This window comes from Epinephelus moara, chromosome 23 (genome assembly GCF_006386435.1).
Source record: "Epinephelus moara isolate mb chromosome 23, YSFRI_EMoa_1.0, whole genome shotgun sequence".
Lineage (NCBI taxonomy): Eukaryota > Metazoa > Chordata > Actinopteri > Perciformes > Serranidae > Epinephelus > Epinephelus moara.
Genome location: NC_065528.1, coordinates 14,049,811 through 14,069,778, shown reverse-complemented (window position 1 = coordinate 14,069,778; position 19,968 = coordinate 14,049,811). Strand labels below are relative to the sequence as shown.

At 40.7% G+C, this 19,968-nt stretch overlaps 1 protein-coding gene across 2 annotated transcripts in view; it reads left to right on the top strand.

The window, feature by feature from the left end:
* Positions 1–12,127, top strand: part of LOC126384655 (kinesin-like protein KIF21A) — a 48,705-nt gene extending 36,578 nt beyond the window's left edge. For both annotated transcript variants that reach the window (XM_050035802.1, XM_050035801.1), the window contains 14 exons: positions 27–192; positions 2,449–2,506; positions 3,539–3,593; positions 3,803–4,017; positions 4,271–4,447; positions 5,124–5,156; positions 5,297–5,433; positions 5,531–5,615; positions 5,717–5,806; positions 5,898–6,056; positions 6,717–6,834; positions 6,953–7,123; positions 7,342–7,541; positions 7,698–12,127. In XM_050035802.1, coding sequence (XP_049891759.1) covers positions 27–192; positions 2,449–2,506; positions 3,539–3,593; positions 3,803–4,017; positions 4,271–4,447; positions 5,124–5,156; positions 5,297–5,433; positions 5,531–5,615; positions 5,717–5,806; positions 5,898–6,056; positions 6,717–6,834; positions 6,953–7,123; positions 7,342–7,541; positions 7,698–7,755 — 1,722 coding nt within the window. In that variant the 3' untranslated portion in view covers positions 7,756–12,127. The remainder of the gene's footprint in view (positions 1–26; positions 193–2,448; positions 2,507–3,538; positions 3,594–3,802; positions 4,018–4,270; positions 4,448–5,123; positions 5,157–5,296; positions 5,434–5,530; positions 5,616–5,716; positions 5,807–5,897; positions 6,057–6,716; positions 6,835–6,952; positions 7,124–7,341; positions 7,542–7,697) is intronic.
* Positions 12,128–19,968: the final 7,841 nt, after the last annotated feature.

Genomic DNA, 19,968 nt, shown 5'->3' with positions numbered 1-19,968 from the left:
CCATCTGCTGTGTCATCCTGTATCAGGGTCTGCAGGCGGCTCAGAAGGACTCTCAGCTGAAGGTGATGGAGGGCAGGTTGAAGCAGACTGAGATCAACAGCGCCACCCAGAACCAGCTGCTTTTCCACATGCTGAAGGAGAAAGCGGAGATCAACCCGGAGCTGGACGCTCTGCTGGGCAGCGCTTTGCAAGGTGGGAAACAAACAAATCACTTCCTGTGTGAGAATGCGAATCATAATCACCTTTTTCTTTCACCATACGGCTACATTTCATTTTGTGGGCCTCAGATTGTAAAGATTGATGCTCAAAATAAAATAAAAAATCAGGCCTGTGAAATAAAGAGTAGCCCCTTTTCTCATCTTTGGGTTTGATTTTGATTTGATTACTGTTTGTTTTCTCTGTTGTGTTGATGTGAACTCAGAGTTAGGTTACCTGTCACCAGGTGAGTATGGATTGTGTAGCAATGTGGCTGTGTTGGAGAGAGCGTTGCACGTGCACACTACAAGATTTCCCAAACAAACATTAATATCCAGGCAAATATGGAGTTAAACTAAAAGATTTTGTAAAAAAAAAAAATTGCTTATAAAAACTTAAAGTTGTTATAATATGGTTGTATAGTACCCATTTTGTGATATATAAATGCGCATATGTGAAACCAGATTAAGAAATTTTGTAGTGTGCATCAATCCTTAGTCCTCCATTTAAAAACTAACCCAGTTGAAATAACTCTGCCATGACGTGCATGATGTCTTGTGTTACGTTTCCCCTGTTACCACCACCTGCTAGCAAGTCCCCACTGACTCAGGTCACTAAAACTCAACAGCAGGAAAAAAAAAAGCTAAAGTGTACACGGCAGTTTACGTGTCTGCATTTCTGTGTTTGTATCTCTCTCGTGCTTCCTCCATTCTGCCTTCACACCAGATAAATACTCAAACACCATAGCTTCCAGTTGCATCACACTAATGACACCTAGTTGCTCCCCTTTATGTTAAACTAAACCCAGCGACCCCTGACCTTGTTATGAGCTGCTGAGGCTGTAATCACTGCAGAGTGGATGTTAGGTTTTGCAAGATTTCTTGAAAATACAGTTTCGTAGCAGATGAGTCATTAAAGGTTAAGCTCATTATTTTTTAACCTGGACACTATTTGTCAAAGTGACTCATGTGAAACAACAGTCCAGTATAACACAATAAGAGTTTATGCCAGGTCATTATGAGCGAGAGTAGCAGCCAGACTGCAGTGTAAATGCTTGGAGCATGTGCACACCGTCAATTTATGTCCACTAAAATTGCTTGTTCTTGCCACTGCCAGGCTCAGATTGTTATTTAAGTGTTCAAGAACTTAGTACACATTGAACTACTCGTGAAAATGCTGAAGCTGTAACTGGGTTTTTATTTTAGAAATAGAAACTGCTTCTCTTTCTTGGCCAGAAAGAGACTGGTCTCTATATATGAATGCACCCACCCAGTGTTAGCATGGACTCTGTGTACCATGGTGCACTGAGATTTGTTCCCAACTGTAGGCCACTAACTCATCATTGGCTGGCTCTCCTTACAATTTCATAGACTTTTTCATTGGCATTCTCTTGTTTACAAAGCTATTCTTGGCCAACTTTCAGCCTACTTATGTGAGTACATTTAGCAAAAGATTTTAAATTGAAAACATGTTTTTATTGTCTGTAACTAATTTTGCTGCCTGTCTCGGCCAGGACACTCTTGAAAAATACTTTTTTTTTTTAATCTCAAGAGGTTTTTCTGGTTAAATAAATAAACAAAAACTAAATAAAAGAGATAGACCTTTTTGTGACAGAGTAAGATCCTTTTTGTGTAACCAGAAACAGCCCCAAAACCTCCATCACCAAATCCCCCAAACTCCATTTACATAAACAGTAATTTAAGCGTGTATTGAGTCAGCATATTTAAACATCTAACTTGCTGAATTAAGAGTGTATTTCAACCAAACCAGAGTAGGTGATTGGTGGAACAGTGAAAAGGTGAACCAAGATGACTTTTCTGAGTTTTATGGTGTTTCTGTCCGCTTTTAATGAGGTGTGTTTTGAGATGATAAAATTACTGTTTTTTTAAATGGAGTCTGGTGGATTTTCCGAGGCTGTTTGTGGTTAAACTGAAAGGATCTCACTCTTTCACAAAAAGCTCTATCTTTGTAGGGATTATTTCCATAATGTTAGCAGACACCTAAAACAATAAGCTGAACCTGTCAATGGCACTTTTAGTGGACGTAAATTGTCAGTGTGAACATGCATCTCAAAAACTGTAGTTCCCGTTAGTCACTTTGACGCAAAAGAATGGGAAAATAGGGTCCAGATTTAAATAAACTGAAGATACCCTTTAAGGGAAACACATATGCTTCATGAATTAAATCTATATTTTTTTAATATAGTGTATATTTTTTACTATGTGTGTAATGTATGTGTGTTTTATGTTACAGAGAATGGAGACGACAGCAGTAGTGATGAGTCCACCCCCAGTCCAGCCACAGAGGGCAGGTAAATACACACACAGTATGCTCTTTTTCACATTAATAAGTCCACAGACATTTTTACCTTTAAGCTGTTTCTTTAAATGTGCAGAAACAACAGTAGCTCATATTTTTAAGTCATTTTTTTTTTCATGTCACAATGGGAAAAGCTCAGGTGTAGTGGATAACATTAATTAGGCGTGTCACTTCCAGTATCTTGGTATTGTGCATGCTGGCTCACTGGGACACATAAATGGACCAAGCTGTTTTTAATGTATCAGTTAATGAATTACACCTGTGCTTTGTCTGCTCGGACAAGTCAAACTGCCTGCTGTAGAAATGAGAGCAGTCTTCTGATACTACACATCCACAGCACACAGGTGTTCTCAATGCTGGGTAATTAGACCTGGGCTCAGTCCTGTGGTCCAATCAGGCTGCATTTGTGAGAGCACCTGTGTGGGTGGACCATGGGTGTGTAGGGCCTTTAGAGAGCTCACTGTGTATTTTAGCTTTGTTAGAAGGGTTAGTGGATGGCTAAAAGCATTAGCTTCAAAGCATAATAAACAGATACAGTATGTTACACAAAACCACCCATCTATGCGCTAAACTGCTTGTCCTATTCAATATTTTTACTTGTGCAATTAAAATATCACTGAATGATAAAACTAATTTATGTACAAATGAGAAAAGAATCCAAGGGGTGAATACAAAGACCTCCCCAATTAAAAAACAAACAAACAAGTGTTGTAATTAAATAGTTCGTATGATAAATGTCATTCCCTGTGTATAGATGGAAGCAGCACATGTTTATTACAGCTGATGCTTCATAAAATATGTTTATTTTCCTGTACATTTCACACCGTTTTTAGTTTTAAAGCCATGTAAATGTATTGTTGTTCTCTCACACAGTAGGTTCACCGCCAAGGTGACTGAAATATCTCAAGTAATTTCGTACTGACATTAGAGTTGAAATAACTTTGGTAGTCCCTTCATGCGTGCCTCAGAACTCAAAACCCTCATAGTGGGTGTAACTGATTGAAAATCCCTGACTTTGTTTCAGCACCCTGGCATCAGATCTAATGAAGTTATGTGGGGAATCCAGACCTAGAAGCAAGGTACTGTACTGTGCATGGCTTTCTGATATACCAGTAGTAGTATGAGTCAAACTCAAATTTGAGTCTATTTGACATTTTGACATCCTATTTTATGCCTTACAACTTTTTTCCATTCACAGTAGTTATTTATAGGACTTGGAACATTTACTATGTGGTCCACTGACTTGTGAGTCAGCAGACTATTGAGCCAAACAATTCTGCTCCCTCAGGCTCGCAGGCGGACCACCACCCAGATGGAGCTGCTGTATGCCGGCAGTGGGGATCCGTTCTGTGAATCCCCCACCGGAGACTTCCCGGCCCCTCTACTGCCCCTCTCGGAGCGCCTGGAAGGGCCGGCGGACATGCAGGGTCACGTGTTTGGTCAAACCCCTGACCGCGAGCAAACTGTTTCCCCATCTGCACTGTCTGCCAGGCCAGCTGGCATGTAAGTGTCGGGTGCAATATTTCTCAGTGGTAGACACATTTCTGAAGATATTTCTTTTTGTCTGAAATGAACATTTATTTTAGTGGGGAGGGGGACCATTATCGCGAGGTCATCATCATCAAGTACTGTAAAATAATGAAGTAAGGAGTGCTACGATCAGGGACACACACAGTCGGCACTCCCACCCTGCTTAAGTGTTATTTATTACTGCACCAAAGCACAAAACGACTCCTGTCACTTTAACTCTCTGCAGCTCTGGATCCAGGTCACCCACAGGGACTGAGAGGAGGCCACTGGAGCGCTCGCCCCTCAACCGAAGAAAGGTGCAAGAAAGAGGAGCCACGGCGACACACATCCCAGCAGCAGCCACTCACACACCTCCACCTAGTGCAGCAGAGGCTAAAACTAAAGGCAGTGACCACAAATTACTGTAAGTGAAAAGTGTCATCAACAACGGTGCTTTAAACAATTTTCGGTCCCCCAAAATCAAAAATACATATTTGTCCTCTTACCTGTAGTGCTATTAATCAATCTAGATTTTTTTTTTTGTGAGTTGTCGAGTGTTGGAGATATCAGCCGTAGAGATGTCTGCCTTCTCTCTAGTAACATGGAACTAGATGGCACTCAGCTTGTGGTGCCAAAAAAATACATTTGAAAAACTCAACAGCAATGACTCTTTCCAGAAATCATGACCTGGTTACTCAAGATAATCCACAGACCTTAATGTGAGCAGTTTCATATAGGAATTATTTTCTTTGTTTTGAACTACACCCTCCAACTGTATCACTGTGCAGAAGGAAGAGTGCATCTACTACTACATCAGTTAGCACCACTGAGCTAGCTAACGTTACAGCTCAGCCGAGGAGGACGCCATTAATGTTTACATCTTGCACTGTCACGAGCATCAACCTCTTGTCCATGAGTAGATGCACGTTTCCTTCTGCACAGTGATGCAGTAGATAGTGTAATCTAGATTAATAAATAGCACCACAGATAAGAGGAAAAATGAGCTGTCTTTTTAAGACCCCCATGAAAGACAGTCTAAGAAATGACTTTGAAATGTGCATGCTACATTTTAATTCATGTTACTTTGCTTTCTTATTCAGGTTGGAGGAGTCGCCTGTGTTTGAAGGTCATAGGTAGGTTGTGTTGTTTATCTCTTAATTTGTCTCTAAAGTCTTTTTAAATAGGAATCGACTGGGCCGCTTTTTATGTATCCCATCCTCTGTAGTAGAACCAATCTCTAGATGTAACGTTCATCTTGTCATGTGCATTGTAGAGGCGTGATCAACCCCGTGACGGCCCCAAAGAACAGCCGTGGGGCCAAACTCCAGTGTGTCTACGTAGCGGAGGGCCACACTAAACCTGTTCTCTGCGTAGATGCCACAGATGATCTGCTCTTCACAGGATCCAAAGGTCGAAACGAAACTGTTTGCAACTCAGAAAACATACTACTGTCTTTTTGTTTTGTTTTTTTAGTTTGTTCTCTAACGTGTTTTGTGTGTGTTTTCAGACCGTACATGTAAAGTCTGGAACTTGGTGACGGGTCAGGAGATCATGTCTCTGGCAGATCATCCCAGCAGCGTCGTCTCAGTCAGGTACAAGTTAAATAGCAGTAAAAGTTGTATTTAATAGCAGTACTTTGGGAGCTTTTGATTATTTATTTTGTCTGTTTTTCTTGTTTTTGTTTGTGTTTCAGGTACACGTCGAGTCTTGTCTTCACTGTCTCCACCGCTTACATCAAAGTGTGGGACATACGAGACTCTGCCAAGTGTATCCGCACACTCACGTAAGTTTGTCTATTTTTCTGACACCTTTACAGCGTGACATTGTCGAAGTGTAATGCCTTTAATAAGCAGGTCATTTTTTGTGGACGTCAGGTCATCAGGCCAAGTGGGTTCAGGGGACATCTGTTCATCTGTCAGGAGTTTATCCATCCCGCCAGGAGAGAGTCAGATCAACCAGATCGCTCTCAATCCTTCTGGCTCCTTCCTTTATGCTGCTGCTGGCAACGCTGTGCGCATGTGGGACCTCCGCAAGTAAGTCGAACTTAGAGTGTTAGTTGTACGAGGCGTTTAAGAGCAACCCAGTCGCCAGAGTAAATGTTGGCATTGTACCTTTGTGGAAACCACGGATACGTCACATTTCTCTTTGTTTAATGTGTGGCTAAGTTAAGGCACAAAAACACATGATTATGGTCAGGAAAAGGTTATGTTTTCACTTAAAATACCCAGTTTAGGGGCACAATCCTCACTGGAAACACAGCAGTGTATCAGTAAAAACAAAAGCTTTTCATGGCACTCACCCCAGAGGATTTGCAGCAATACCTCAGTAAAAAACAACCCATTCTCATGGCACTATCTCTGGTGGAAAACCAGCAATGTGTCACTAAAAATCGCCCACATTTGGTGGGTAAAAAGCAGCTATGAACACAGCAATGAATCACCTAAACACAACCATATTTGTTTGTTTGTTGTGCTGAAACAATGGTCTGCAGCTTGGCAGGCATCTCACCTAAGTGCCACGCCATCTACCATCCTGTCCACCTTCGGATAATCAAGTCAGCTAGTTTACTACATCACTTTAAAAGTTGTGTTTGTGGTATGCAGAAACTTACAATGCCAACATTTTCTTTTGGCGACTGGGCTGTTCACAGTCAGACAAAAGAGAATTAATCTCTTCTTAATTCTTTTCTTTAGATTTGTGTCCACAGGGAAGCTGACCGGCCATTTGGGACCTGTCATGTGTCTGACTGTTGACAAATTAGGAAATGGACAGGATCTTGTCCTCACTGGCTCCAAAGACCATCATATAAAAGTAAGAGACACACAGACACACACTCAAAACGTTAATGTCATCCCCATATTTGTGTGCATGCATGAATTAACTACACAAGAATCAGATGCATTGTGGGTATATGTATTTATTTTTTCAGATGTTTGAGGTGGCAGAAGGTGCCCAGGGGAGCATCACCTCTGGCCATACGTTTGAACCCGCTCATCAGGATGGCGTGGAGTCTCTGACCGTGCACGGAGATGTTCTCTTCAGCGGCTCCAGAGACTACTACATCAAGAAGTGGGACTTAGCCAGTAAACAACTGCTACAGGTATAGTGATAAGCTCATGTCAAGGTTCATCCTCAAGGTTTCTACTATTGTTGTACTGTTTAATATAAACATCTTTCATTTTAACACTCACTCTAAGACACAAAATATGGAAAATAATAATAGTTCCCCTTTAAAAAAAAACAGTAAAAAAAACACACAGTATGATCTGAGATACAGAATAAACTCGGCGCTAACTAACTAGCTGTCGTCTCCTCCAGCAATCCGTCAGTGCCCAGGCAGACTGGGTTAGCGCTCTGGGCATGGTGCCAGGCTCCCAAGTGCTGCTCAGCGGATGCAGAGGAGGGCTGCTGCGCCTCTGGCACGCCGACTCTCTGGCGCCCCTCGGCGAGGTCCGGGGACACGACAGTCCGATCAACGGCCTGGCCACCAACAGCAGCCAACTGTTCACTGCCTCAGAGTGAGTCACAAAACATGCTCATATAAATGCTTTTCTCATTACTGTCAAGTGTGCGGTGATAGGATTGAAATAGAACATGAGTTTGAGGCCGGAATTGATAATCATGGTGTGTGTGTGTGTGTGTGTGTGTGTGTGTGTGTGTGTGTGTTTTCTCAGTGACCGCACAGTGAAGATTTGGGAAGCCAAAGGATCTCTGGAGGAAGGAGTCCACTGACACCTTACCTGAAATCGAGGATCGTCTTCTGGCCTTTACCCAATCAAAACGAATCGTTTGTGAAGCTACTACATCGCCCGTGACTTAATCAAGCGTTGGATGGGCTGAAAAAGAATCTTTAAACAACACTGATCCTTCACTGGTGCTCCCCAGGGATCAGTTTCAGGGAAGTCTAATTAGATGCGACAGCTCTCAGTCTTTCAAGATGAGTGTATTTACTGATAATTTAGGTCAAAGCGAGTCACAGCGGAGCCTCTCCAGTCTGCTGTAGAGCTCCAAGGACGACAGAACAGCTGCAGCGGACAGCATCTTTCATGACTGCGACAGAACACAACAAAATTAAAATAAATCATGGACTTCTGTGTCTCTCCTGTGCTTTCAACATTCCTCCCCGCTTTTCAGCACTAGACAACATGGATACCTTTTATGCTTTTCATGAATTTTGCTGGAGCTGATGAGAAAAACAGGTTCAGGGGAGATGATTTGCTCAAAGTGGCCCAAGACAAGACATCTCCTGCTCACCAGCAATAACTGTGAGTCTATCCTGTGTGTTCATGACGTGTGATGTGTTGTGTCATTGCTCTCCAGGTCATTTTGAGTGTGTCTGTGTGTGCTCTCTGTAAGCAAGGACCAAATAACTACTGAAACTGCATATGGTCTTATCCTTCAGCTGTTACTGCCAAACCCTCAGTGGAACATAAGAAGCCTCTAAATAAAACATACCGCGCTCCTTTGACAGGGTCCTTACACATTTTCCGCTTTAAAGTTCTGTACTTTTCCCGCTGTTATAGTCAGTGTTCATTAAACCAACCACTGACTGTTATGTCTCCAAAAAAATGTGCATATCATGGCTGAACAACAGTATTCCTATATTCTGCCTTACAAAAGCAGCGAGCAGTAACGACAAAAACAGTGAGGCTGGAGACAATTAGCTTGAAGTTAAATGCTACTTAGTCAAGCAGAGGAACAAATAAAAAAGGACAAGCAAACTGAATGTTTCCTTTAACTTTCTCGTCTATTTGCACTAATGAACTTGACTAACTAATCAATATAGGCTCTGATTTAATACAGTTAAATATATAATTTAGAGCTGCCACCATTAACTGATTAATTGAGAAGATGTCAACTTTTAAACTAATTACCAACGATTTTTTAAAGACAAAAAAATCAAAAGTCAAAATGTTCTTATTCTAGCTTCTTAAATGTGAATATTTTCTGGTTTCTCTACTCCTCCAAGACGGTAAACTGAATATCATTGGATAGTGGACGAACAAGACATTTCAGGACCTTTGCTTTGGGAAACACTGATTTTTCACCATTTTCTGACATTTTATAGCCCAAACAACTAAACGTTTTATCAAGAAAATAACTGACAGATTAATAAACAATGAAAATAATTGTGAATTGCAGCCCTAATATGAATTAATAATACGATTTCATGTAAATAGAGTGCCCCAGGGAGGACGTTTTACTGTAGGCTGAAGCGAAAGTCAGCATCACACTGGTTTCCTTGTCGAAAAGCCTATGGGATGATGGATTATTGCCGAAAATAGCCTGTGATACATATTTTGTTGCGTGAGATAATCTTCACAAATGAACACCTGTTTCATGATTATTGAAGCCTAAATGCAATCGTCAGAAGTAAAAAGCTAACGTTAGGCTATAAAGGAACTACACTACAGTTGCATGACTTAACGTTACAACCATAACAACACTGTAAAGCAGTGTTCTGCGCAGCTTGGCATGATGACATCCTGTAGTCTAATTTAGCCACTTGTTAGCAAACACCTTTTTCAAGATACATAAAAGCTTCAAGGTTCACAAGTGAGGTATTTACTGATGTATTTTATGTCATAGAACAAAAAATGAAAAATCTCTTAAGCTTGTGTTAACTACAGACCTTATGTCAGCCATCTAAACAAACATGAGGGAACCGGGAGTGCTAAAATGCTAACTCATTCCCGCGTTTTAGGACTCATTCCTGGGGCACTCTAGTCCTAGCTTAACTGTTACTTTAAGCTAGGCTAGCTAGTCATCTTTTAGCAGGACTAGCTTAAGTGGTGTTTTTGTCAGATTTAGCTACTGACTTATTTACAAACTCAATTGCTAAGATTTTAAGATTTCTTTTACTGATTTTAACCATAAGGAACACAGAAAAAATGGGTAAATTTCCTTTTACTAGCTAGCCTTAACTAGCTAATATGGCGTCAGTTTGATTTTTACATGTTTTTTCAAATTTGACATGTGTTTTCTTTTTCAAAATTTAATGGCGTAATGATTTTAAAGCTGATAAAACAGATGTTAAAAGGCAAATTGTGGTCTTTACCCTTCCCAATTTTGACCTGCGTTTTGGCCTTTGTAGGCTAGCACAGTTAGTCCCAGCTTCCTCAGTTACAAGATCATTTAATTTAGCTTTCTCGCCCATTTGCACTGATGAACTACTCTAATTAATTAATTTATGATTTAATACATTTGAATATAATTTTTAAAGTTAGCTTAACTACATCATATTATGTGAATTCCTCTATTTTCAAAGCCAGAGACAGCGTAAGCTATTAGCGTAGCTATTAGCAGGACTAGCTTAACTGGTGTTTCAGAGTTAGCCACTGCTGTTAATAGTAACAACTAATGGTAAACTTCTGGTAAAAAGTCAATTGCTAAGATTTTAGATATTAAAAACATTAAAAGTAAACCAAAAAAAGTAGCTAAATTAGCTTTCGCCAGCTAGCCTTTACTAGCTAGTGTTTAGCCAGTTGTTTTTTACCTTCTTTTTTTTTTCCAGATTTGATATATTGTTTTTTGTAAGTTCTGTGGCATACTGATATTTTAGCAGGTAAAGCAGATGTCAGAAAGTGAAACTGTATTCTTAACTCAATTTTGACCCATGTAGTGTACTGCATTTGGCTTTATAGGGCAGCACAGTTACCCTACAGTTAAACTTGTTTTTATCTCTAAATCTCAAAACCCCAGAGTAGCTGCTACATCCAGATTGAAATAATACAGGTGTCTCGGTGTTTCCCAACCCACAACAGGTTCAATATTTCAGTCAGTGATATGTTCATAAATAACAGCTGGGTTTCTGGTTTAGTATTCTCTGGTTGACACACAGAAAGTTTCCTTTAAGCATTCATAGCCTCAGGTGGCGTTTTACTTTCCTCTGCTGAATGGTTTCACTTCCCTGTCAGCACGCTCCCCTCTGGCAAGGAAACATTTTCTCAATTTCAGGATTTTGATTCTTCAGATGAAAAGGTTACCCACTGAGTATTTACTTTCTCTAACCTTTAACTCTGCATGCTGAGGCACAGCTCTGGCAGCAAGTGCTTTTAGAAAACCGTTTTTTTAATGTTAGTCTTAAAGCAGTTTGATGAAAAGATACTTTAATGAGAGGCTGTTTCGAGTCTGATGGAATCAAGCACCTTGCAATTCTGAAGTCACAGGATATGACATGTATTTCATGAAAGCGTGTTTTCCTGAAAGACGTGTGTGTATGTGTGTTTTTCAATCTGACCGAAGCGATGAGTTCTCATTCCTGTACAGTACTGTTCACCCCTGCTGTCTTAGTGTCTGTAAACTGCACGTGTGCTGCAGGTAACCATATCAAACATGATTCAATCTTTAAATGTGAGTCTGAACTGCTACTATTTATTTATTATTTCATTGATTTATTTTTTTGACTTTGCTGTTGTGTCCTCCATATCAATCAGAGATTTGAACTTATTTTCATTTAATGCCTCTGATATCTCAGCGTCATATACGATGGACTAAGTTGAATAAATGGGATGGTTTCCACATAATCAGAGGTGGATTATCAGTGCCTGTAATCAATCCTAAACAGACAGTAACCGTAGAATCACTACATGATAAATGCTGAGTATCCCTCATGAAATTGTCAGGAGTGTCCTTTAAATTAATGGGAAAACACTTATATTTAAGGACAGTAAGGATATTGGGGGTATGTTAGCAATGATAAAGTCAATGGGACTAAAATAATTGCACTGATTTTTTTTTTTTTTTTTTTTTTTTCCAACTTTGAATCTGTTTTCCAATTGTCTTGTAACATAGGTTAATACCTGGGACGGAAATAGATGAGTTAGAGAAACTGGTTTTCAGTCCCATTGACTTGCACTTAAATTGTGAAAAAAAAAAGATCCCAAAAAAAGCAACAATATGAGCTGTACGTATTCCTAATTCATAATGAATTTGATATCAGAAAGGCTGCTTAAAATCGTCCTTCCTTAAAATTGTCCTTCCAATTGTAATCTGTAAATCTGCTCGTGTAAATACGACTGTTTTCTTCCTGCTGATTCTCTCGTGCACAATTTCAACTGATTGAAATGTCAGGTGCAGTGTGAAAATAAATTTTAAAATATAAAAAAGAAAATGGCTCTACCATGGTCGTGTCTTTATTTATTGATTTATTTTTCAATTTTAAAACCGTGTATTAATGTGTTATGACCACATGGTGGTAGTGCTGCATAATGACATGGCGTGCTGGATTAGTAATCATATTGGATTTGATATTCTGGCAACTTGTGCAAGCTCTGTGTTTCCTGGGCGAAAATTCAAATGAGGCACTGTGATCATATGAGATGGTTAATGAAAACAGCTGCAGGCAATCTGTTCTACATTTTCCTTTTTTTAATCTGTATTATTTGTGTTTGGAGCTATGTGTTTACCTTCAAGTGTCCCCCAAATGCTTGTCTTATAAGAGAGGAATAAGGGAGCACTGTCGCTCACATAATCTCTGGGTTCTCTCTGCCCTCACTAAGTCATCATTTATCTGCAGCTTGTTTCATTCCCCCTTTAATTATAACTGCAGGCTGTAATAGTGAGTCCTGTGATTTACTCCAGCGCCGTCGACACAGACAGACAGAGAGAGGTGAAAAGGGGTAAGAAACTCCCCCTGAAGACACACATTAATGTGAACAGTACAGTGATGGAGGGATCAATATTTAATGTTCGGCTGCACAGAGAGCAGCAGAGTGTTAATTGGCCTCGCAGGAGCGGAGCATTGACTCACAGCTGAGTCACACTGCCTTATGTGTCATGTGTCGGGCTTCTACTTTGCTCTATTGTACTTTCTACTTTTTTAATAAGTGCTCTTGGATGACATAACACACCCCCATAATGCATCTCTCAACCTGATTTCTGACAGGGGAACTGATTGGTTCTTATGTTGAGAAGTGTGATTGATTTGCGTTAATGTCACAACACTGCCAACTTGGAAATTAGCTCGCCACCTTGCCATGCCAAATGGTAAATTGACTGCACTTGTATAGCTCCTTTCAAGTCGTCCGATCACTCAAAGCGCTTTTACACTACGTCACATTCACCTTCTCACACACTGGTGGCCGAGGCTACCATACATGGTACCACCTGCTACCCAGTGAGCATTCACACACACTCACACACTAATGGAACAGACATCGGGAGCAATTTGGGGTTCAGTATCTTGCCCAAAGATACTTTGACACATGCACTGGAGGAGCCGGGAATCCCACCGCCAGTCATCCAATTAGTGGACGACCCACTCTACTCTGACACCACCTGAGCCACAGCCACCCCTTGTCCTTACTGTATACACACACATGATGCACACACAAGCCAGTACATATAATATTGGATCCCATTAGCTGCATACTGTTACAGGTAGCTAACTAACATTGTTGGTTTGTTGTTCGATAGCATTTTAGAGCATTGACATTCAACTATAAGGTGGCCGATGGATGTTCAGCAGTTTCAACTAGTGTATCACCAAAGTGTGAAAGTCCACATGCGACCATAACCGTGATGTTCATCTAACCTTTAACCTGACATGAATAGTTGTCAGAAAAATAGCTGTAGCTGTAGAATAGTGACATTTTGGGTAATTTGCTTTCTTGTTGAGAGCAATCTCTCACCTCATCAGCCACAAGTGTGCCGATGAGGTGAGCCTTTGGGGGTAACAACTAATATTTTAGAAGTTCTGATGAAGCCAGCCAATATCCAAGTTCCTTCTCCATGTGCCACTCACTAGGCGCATTCAATCTCAAAATGGTGTGCACCGTTTTGCTACAGTTTACGCGTCGAACAACATGTTTCGGTATGAAACAGTGTGCAACAGGCTTTGAGGTATGTTTTCTCTTGTTTTGTGGGTGTGTCAGAGGTGTTACCCAATCAGCAGCAAGTATATTTTTTCTTTACAATTTATACCTTTGGCAATGTAGACGTTTGTTTCCAATGCCAATAAAGCCCTTTCGGATTGAATCAAATGAAACCCTACTGTATTAAAAGGCCTGCATAACACAACAGGGTGTTAAACACACTACTGTGTCTTTATATTAACATTTTGTTACGTTTTTTTGGGCTGAATGCCGCCACTGTTAACAGTTTGAATAGCAAATCAGAACGCTAGAAACTTTAAGTGGGTGATTTCAACATATACTGTTGACCCAGGTAAAACTAAATTGAGTATTTGATGCAGTGAGAACATTGCTTAGAACATATAACCCTTTGAAAGGTCTCATTAAGGCTAGCAAACACATGACCCTGGGAACACAGATATGCACCCGTCTTGCTCTGTCCAGCTAAAATCCAACAACTGTCACCTTTACAAGTGTACAACTGAACATTATGATTTTATGGGCATTTACGTGCCAGCACTATTTGTGTCCAGGTGCAATTACTTTCACTTTAATGTTGCCATGCAACTAGCAAAAGTATTGGCCCAATCAAAAACATAGTTTGGTCTTTTAAAATATTTCTTTTTTCAAACGTTAAACTGAGGGCTAGGTTAGTTTAGCTGCATATGCTAGCATCTTTGGCTTCATTTTAACAGACAAACATAAGAGTGATGTCGATCATATCATCTAACTCTCAGTGGTAGTGGTAGTTGGGTTGGTCACCAAGGAGGAAGTGGGTATACTCTCTCCTGTATATTCCGATTGGTTTTTGGCTGATAGGTGGGTATAGGCTACTGTAAACATCCAGACAAAGACCATGTATACTTGCGTAGGCTATATTCTCCACTACACCACTTGGTTACTTCTGCTACTTCTAAGTTACTCATTTCCTGTGACTTTACAGGAAGTCAGAAGGCCTGTAAGTTTGCCATTATGTCATTATGTCATGTTTTTACAAATGACGGATGATTTAGTCATCTCTTTGCTCATGTTTACCATAAAGGAAAGTTCTTGGAAAACACCTGCATGCCTTTCTTAATTAGCTTTCATACTAGTACACAACGTCTCTGCCCTACCAGTTCCTTGGAGATGATTACAGTATACATGAATCAAATGATAATCCTTGCACATTAAGCCAGATGATCAGGTTCCACCAGAAATCAATAACGACTTCTTAGACAGAGCACGTGGGCAGAGAGTTCCACTTTCTCTTTAATTGTAGCATAATCTATGATGAGTTTGGATAATGTATCCTCTTCTAATCTGTTCAGTGAACACATTGATTGGTGCTGTGTGTGGGCTTACACCGGATGCTCTTGTTTCACAGATAAATCCGTCTGAATAATGTGATTTGCACAGCTGCAGGTGCTTCTTATGTACTAAGGGATTCGAATCAATACAGGCTCATTTCTATGTGGAATGGCCTGGGATGAAATTTAGCCCTGTGTGTGTGTGTGTGTGTGTGTGTGTGTCTGTGTGTGTGTGTGTGTGTGTGTGTGTGTGTGTGTGCCAGGCTCCTTTTATTGTACTAAAAAAAATAAAGGCATTTGTCAAATATAATGATATACCCTATGCTTTGGACCATATTTTCTGTTTTGTATTCCCATTATTGTTTGGCCATTAGAGACTTTTACGGTGCATTTTATTGTTTTTAACGTTTGATAGAATCATGAAAGAAATACAGGCATCATTAGGAGCAAGAATGTTTTGTTTTCTGACATCCAGCGGTATGAAAAAACACACCTAATTTGCATTTCTTTGACAGCAATATGGAAACAAACTCAAAGACAGAACTGGTGGGAAAATACTTGGCTGAAAAACACAAACAAAGAAAGAGGTTTTGGGGGGGAGGGGGGGGACAGGCAAGAACAACCAGGAGTGGCAGTTAAAGACGTTTTTCTGAGCGGCAATGAGGCTCAGGAGGACAGGGTCAATATTCACCACCCTGGCTCCTATCTGTGAGCGTCCACAGAATGAATCCTCCGGCTAAAAATACCAGCGCTGCTGCTTTATGACCAGAACTGATGAGCCGTGATAGTGCTTGCTCTCTTAATGCGGCTACAGAAATCAACCTTGTCCCCTCTCGGCAGATCTCAGTTATCAAGCAAAACAGATTGGGATAGAACAACATTTCTTTAATACTTTAAAAGCGCTTTAGCATGAAATTAGAGGGCAGTGCCTTTGAAGAAATTTAATTTACTGACTCAGTTTGACTTTTTACATCCCGACAAATAGAGCAGCATGAAGAGGTGGAGGTGGAAATGAATACCAAGCGGGAGTGTGATTGTGAACTGGTGTAAAATGACAATGAGGGATATAGCTTGTAGTGACAGCATGAGTAAGAGGGTCAAGTGTGTGCTTTTGTGCACATTTGACAGACAGGAGCTCTCTACATTGAATTATCTGCTGTAGATCTCTCCATCTAAGTGCAGGTCAGTATCAATGGTATGCCAAGTGGTTATTGAATCAGGGGAGCTCTCCAGTTGAACCCTGTGTAGTGGCGATTAAATGAGAACATTAGAGTTCATAAGTTTGAATTCAAAACCAAAGCAGCGGGGAATTTAGGCATGGCTGAGCTGAGAGGGAAAGACAATATACACCCACCGAATGGAGTGTTTTACCTAGTTTTTGCCTTGATGGGTATGTTGAAAGAGAAGGAGGTTAAAGTAAAGGTAAAGAGGTCCTGGTTAGGGTTAGTACTAGCCAATCACAGCACAACAGGGCAGGACTAGGTAATTCGGAGGGGGTATTCTAACATCTATTGAGAAAGACAGAAAGACATTTTTGCTTTTGTTTTTTGTTATGTCACATTTACTGTATCGGGTCAGCCCTTGCTCAGTTCTTCTAAGCTAGACAGACCAATCTAGAAGATGGGTCCATCCATCCAGGGACAAGAACTGAGCAAAGTACTCCAGATGTCCCTCTCCCCAGCACCGCTTTCCGAATCCCTCTAAATATGTAATCATACCAGGGTGTTCTGGGTCTACCCCAGGGACTCCTACCAGTTGGCTGTGCCAGGAAAAACTCAAACGGGAGGCTCCCAGGAGGCATCCTTATCAGATGCCTGAACCGCCTCAATTGGCCCCTTGCGACACAAAGGAGCAGCAACTCTTCTCTGAGCTCCCTCCAGATGTCTGAGCTCCCCACCCCATCTGTAAGGCTGCAAGGCTGAGCCCAGGCACCCTACTGAGGAAATTCATTTAGGATGCTTGTATCTGCTGGCTCATTCTTTCAGTCACTACCCAAAGCTCATGATCATTGATCTGCTCCTTTTTCCCTCACTTGTGAACAAGAGCCCAAGGTAGTTGAACTCCTTTGCTTGGGGCAGTAACTCATACCCAACCCAGAGGGGGCAATTCACCATTTAGTTTTAGGTCTAGGAAACAAATTTTCTTTTCCTAGGATGGCAAATGCATGATCCGCCCTACTGTCCCTCGGATTGGCTAGTGCTTGTTGCTTTTGTTGATTGGGTTGGTTACTTTCGGCAAGAGGAGAGAGATTGGTTAGGGTTGGGGTGAGAATGTCAGGGTAGGCCAATAAGAGGCAGAGTAGGGCAGAGTAAAGCTGAAAACACAACAGCGCCTCCGCAGTCAAATGCCACCCTTAGTACATGCACATGTGCATGCATTGCGCTGCAGTTCATCAACAGACAACCAGGCAAAATTGACTGTGGGTTGTTGAGCTCATAATATTTCTTGACCTCAACAACAAGTCTCTACTCATCCATTCTTTGTCACACACGAGACACAGCAACAGAGTTCTCTTTATACATCAGTGGTGAGGAGAGGGATGGCAATTGTTCCACACTTTGGTCCAGACTGGAATACTTTGACCCTTGCATGCCATTAAATTTTGTAAAGATTCACGCTATTAACAGAACAATACAAAAAACAAACAATGCAAAAAAAAAAAGACAAACCAATCAACCTCATCCATCCATCCATTTTCGTAACCGCTTATCCTCTTGAGGGTTGCGGGGAGGCTGGAGCCTATCCCAGCTGACATTGCGCGAGAGGCAGGGTACACCCTGGACAGGTGCCCAGACTATCACAGGGCTGACACATAGAGACAGACAACCATTCATACTCACATTCACACCAACAGACAATTTAGAGTCACCAATTAACCTATCCCCAACCTGCGTGTCTTTGAACTGTGGGAGGAAGCTGGAGTACCCAGAGAAAACCCACACTGACATGGGGAGGACATGCAAACTCACAGAAGGGCTCCCTCCTGGGATCAAACCAGGAACCCTCTTGCTGTGAGGCGACAGTGCTTTTTCTCAGCTAAAATGTATGTTTTGAGACACATCATGTAATTATGTGCCTACACTGAATCCTGGATATATTATTTGTTTGTTTATGAGAGTGTTAGATATAGAGAAGTAAATGCTGTATCCGACTATCTCAATTGAGATGAATGACATTCATAAATATTCATCACATTGTAAATATAAGTCGAGGTCAAACTTATGCATAAAATTTTTCTAGCAATGTCTAGCAATGGGAATATTTTGCTCTTTCTTTATAATCATAATTTCTTTAATATATCAAGTAAAATGTAAATTATAAATGAGAGAGAAAGAAAAACACATTGTTCCAACAACATAAATACATTATGAAGAAACATTACTGGTGAATGTACTGTTTACAGGTGGGTGTTTTTATATAGATGCATAAGAAAAACTGACCATAATAGGAAGTGTGGTTGTGTGTAATAATTATGCAGCAATTTATTGGTAACAATTGGCTTCATGTTTTATGCATGTTCACGGATTCAATGGCTGAATTATGATTAATGGGTTATAAACATTCTTACAGCAGGGACTTGGTTTTATATACTTCTATTTAATGCTGAATAATTTATCATTTAAACATTGCAAAACCATGGTTAATGGCTTAAATTAAAGGAGACGCTTTAATTAATGTGTAAACATTTGTTTCTGTTTAAAAGGGAACCTCATAAAATATGGATTATTAACCTCTTTAAATCTGACATTTCCTGGTTGGTGGTGCTACAGTCATGAGACGATGATGTGATGTTTGCTCACACAGTGGAAGCTGTGGGTGTGTGTGTATTTCAGTGCATGTCCATCCACCCCACCCACCCATGTACACACGGGGCGGTGGCATGGTGTTGGCCCAGAGGTGCCCCAGTTGTTTTTGTGCCACACATCCAGCCCAGAGTGTGTGTCTGTGTGTGCTTGTGTGTGTAAGACAGTTATATTTAGAGATGTGGCTAGCCAGTAAACACACTGAGTAATACTGAGGTGCGTCATTATAAGATCCTGTGACTCTATGATCTAAACGAAATGCTTACACACACACACTTTTATAGCAATATAAGCAAATCTAGTAACAGTTTGGGATGCTTGTGATGTGGTGGTGTGACATATGTATTTGCACCTGTAATGTAAGATGACAGCTGTATGTTCGATGCTACAACTTATTTTTAAAGAGCCAACATTCTAACAAGAAACCTCTCTCCATTTTTATTTTTAGAACATAAAAAATAAAAGTCTGTACTCATTAGAACAGGACACATACAGTGAAATCAGGAGGAGTGTGTTCTGTTTCTGACAAACTCTGTACAAACACACACACCTAGAGCGAACCATACTGTTAAGTCTCTCGTGGAAACACACAGGCTCAAACACACAGTGTCCTCATAATGTGACTCTCCTTATCCTTTTCCATTCATCATGCTGTCATTCTATTCTCCGCCAGCGGAGGGTCTCCCTTCCAGTTAATTAAATCAGATGCTTATCCTCATAGCATGGAGAGCCAAAGAGAAGAGACTTATTAGTGTTTCTATACAAGCACTAATAATAATTATGAATAGTTATAATCTTAAAAAGTGTGCGGCAGAGGGACTGAATGTGCTGCACTAGGTGTACTCTACTGTCCAGACACACAGAAAGACTGGATTACCATCAGCTGGTATGACTACTCTCGTTTTTGGTTATTTGTTGAGGGACCTTGACACCCATTGGTTTGTGCACTCATATTTTGAAACATCATGTTCAGCATTTTGGCCGTCGCCATCTAGCTTT